General features: G+C 39.5%; 1 protein-coding gene across 1 annotated transcript in view; it reads right to left on the bottom strand.

Moving 5' to 3' along the window:
- LOC117116659 (deleted in malignant brain tumors 1 protein-like) overlaps positions 1–2577 on the bottom strand; it is a 16560-nt gene extending 13983 nt beyond the window's left edge. The window contains exons 1-4 of the mRNA XM_033260735.1: positions 2235–2577; positions 1413–1772; positions 259–554; positions 55–227 (exon numbers count right to left, since the gene is read on the bottom strand). Of these exons, the coding sequence (XP_033116626.1) occupies positions 55–227; positions 259–554; positions 1413–1772; positions 2235–2577 (1172 nt within the window). The remainder of the gene's footprint in view (positions 1–54; positions 228–258; positions 555–1412; positions 1773–2234) is intronic.
- Positions 2578–2660: the final 83 nt, after the last annotated feature.

Raw genomic sequence — 2660 nt, 5'->3', positions numbered from 1 at the left:
TGTGCCTATCTATAGGCCCTTTCTCTTATCCACATCTAGATGTGTATAAGAGACAGTTCTTGGATGGTGTAACTGCCTAACCATGGATCTGCTCTCGCATATCCTAATTGACGGCACACAACGTCAGCACTGTCATCGTTCCAATGCCTGTCGCATACACGACCCCACGTCCCATTATAATATACTTCTAATCGGCCGACATTCAAGTAAACTCCGTCGACAAGACGCACATCGAAATTAAGATGTGTATATCACAGCAACTTCATAACTTGGTGGTTCAGAGGAGGGCGTGGCCGAGGGAACAGCTAGATCAAGTTCAATATCAGTGTTACTTGTGGCTGGTTCGCTAGTCGTGTCTGGAGTAGCAACCGTCGCATTCGCATTTGTGGCAGATGTTCCACTGGTTGCCCTTGGTGATTGACTTGCAGCACGTGTCCTCCTTGCTTTGGCCGCCTTATGCTTTTCACATGTTGGTTTTAAACAGATGTGATAAAAAAGGAAAGATCCAAACAAGCTTCCTATAACAATACCAGCAATGGCCCCACCACTAAATCCTGTGAAAATAGTATTATAAGTCAAGAGAAAGACACAGTGATGACATAATGATCGATTTACCATCATCATCATTAACATAGCAATCACATATTGTTATCGTTATCAACACTTATCGTTCTTATCATCATCGCCATCATCAATGGCATAATATCATTATCATCATACATATATTATTCAGAGGCGGATCTGGGTTCAAATTTGGGTGCAGGGGGTGGGGGATCAATATTTTTTTTACAAAAAAAAGATAGAAAGAAAGGGGGTTTTCGGGGTCCTCTCCCGGGAAAATTTTGATGAAAATTCCTAGATGGCGGGAAATGAGCTTCTCCGACTTCTTAGGTGTCTTTTAAGTTCTTAAAAATTCAAGGTTGCCCACTTTTAACTCCCCCGTGCATATTTTTAATTCCTAGATGGTGGAAAAAAAAGCTTTCCCGACTTTTGAGGTGTCTTTTAATGACTTTTAAGTTCTTCAAAATTCAAGGTTTTCCCTCTCTAGAAAATGGTAAGGTAAACTTTCTCATACTTATTGCAGTAAATTGGCCTATTATGTGTATACTTCTTATCTGTATTATTTCTTATCATCATTATTACCATTATCATCACCCACACAACCATACCATCCCAAATTGTATCATATCCTCATCCTTAATCTGATCCTCATCATCTTTTTCATCATCACCATCATCATCATCATCGCATCGTCATAGCATCAGCATCGCTATTCATCAAATCAGCATCATCAGCATCGTCATCAACATCATCATCTTTTATACAAATTGTCACTATTATTACTTGTTAGCACGGAGGACAATTAGCTAATTAACAACTAAGTTGTTTTCTCTGTTGTATAATTAACTTACCAACTTTCCCGCAAGTCGGTGCAACATCGTCCTCGTGGGTGCATCCAATATTTAACTTGTTAGCATAGAAGACGCAATCCTCTAATGTTGATTCTTTGCCGGTACAATCAATTGCGTACCCATGAACAGTTCGAGAAATCACTAAGGACTTGTCATACTCATCGAGGTGTCCGGTGTGGTCTACTGCCCCTTCATACCCAAGTTGTTTGCAAACAACCTTCCCTTCATCATTATCCCAACCCCGAGAGCAAACTGTTCGCCATTCTCCAAACAGATAAACTTCCAAAATTCCGCCTTTGTTCGCTCCTTTGATTTGCTCTCCGATCAGTCGTGCTTCACCTTGTGCATAATATAAGCCACCTGAAAAGTTATAACATTTTGTAAGCGATATAAGTTCTTTGTAAATGAAAAGTAAAATAGGTTTCAGCTCCAACGGCAATTTGATGGGTAAAATGTTTCTTTCTAACGAGATAGACTGGGCCTATGTGTATTAGTGCACATGATAGGCCTACATTATCATTATTATTATCGATGAAGGAGCGAGGTTGCCTAGTGTTTCGGCCCGCTAAAGATCATCATAATTAGAGTAGACCTATTTTTCTCTGTGTTAATTATGGCCAATGGCTAATAGATCTTTCTGGTAAGCCCCAAAATTTGGCCGTTGTTGCAAAGTTAGTGGGATATTAAAATTCGTGCTTGTAGGACATATGCGTTTTCCTGGCTATTTAATAACACGTTCTTATTGGTAAGTTGTAAAGCCTGATAGGCCTACACGCTGGAAAGGTCCATTATAGTATTATAATAGTAAAAGCCAAAACTTACTTTCATATGTACATTGTATTTTTACTGTGCTATCACAATCATGATTCACATCCCACATCATGTTAGTGCATTCTTGTAAATTACTCTCGGAGCCTGTGCACGAGAAGTATTCGAAATGGAGTGGACCAGAGCCTTCTTGGATGGTGTAACTGCCTAACCATGGATCTGCTCTCGCATATCCTAATTGACGGCACACAACGTCAGCACTGTCATCGTTCCAATGCCTGTCGCATACACGACCCCACGTCCCATTATAATATACTTCTAATCGGCCGACATTCAAGTAAACTCCGTCGACAAGACGCACATCGAAATTATTAACTGAAAGTATATCCAGTAGCATTATTAAACATACAAAAACACATATACTATGATATATGCAGTAACACCGTCTTCATATAATATATATATAGGGCTATATATATA

Source organism: Anneissia japonica, unplaced genomic scaffold (genome assembly GCF_011630105.1).
Source record: "Anneissia japonica isolate Jap-2015-1 unplaced genomic scaffold, ASM1163010v1 scaffold287932_len317664_cov166, whole genome shotgun sequence".
Lineage (NCBI taxonomy): Eukaryota > Metazoa > Echinodermata > Crinoidea > Comatulida > Comatulidae > Anneissia > Anneissia japonica.
The sequence above is the reverse complement of the archived record's forward strand: the minus strand, read 5'-3'. Positions and strand labels throughout refer to the sequence as shown.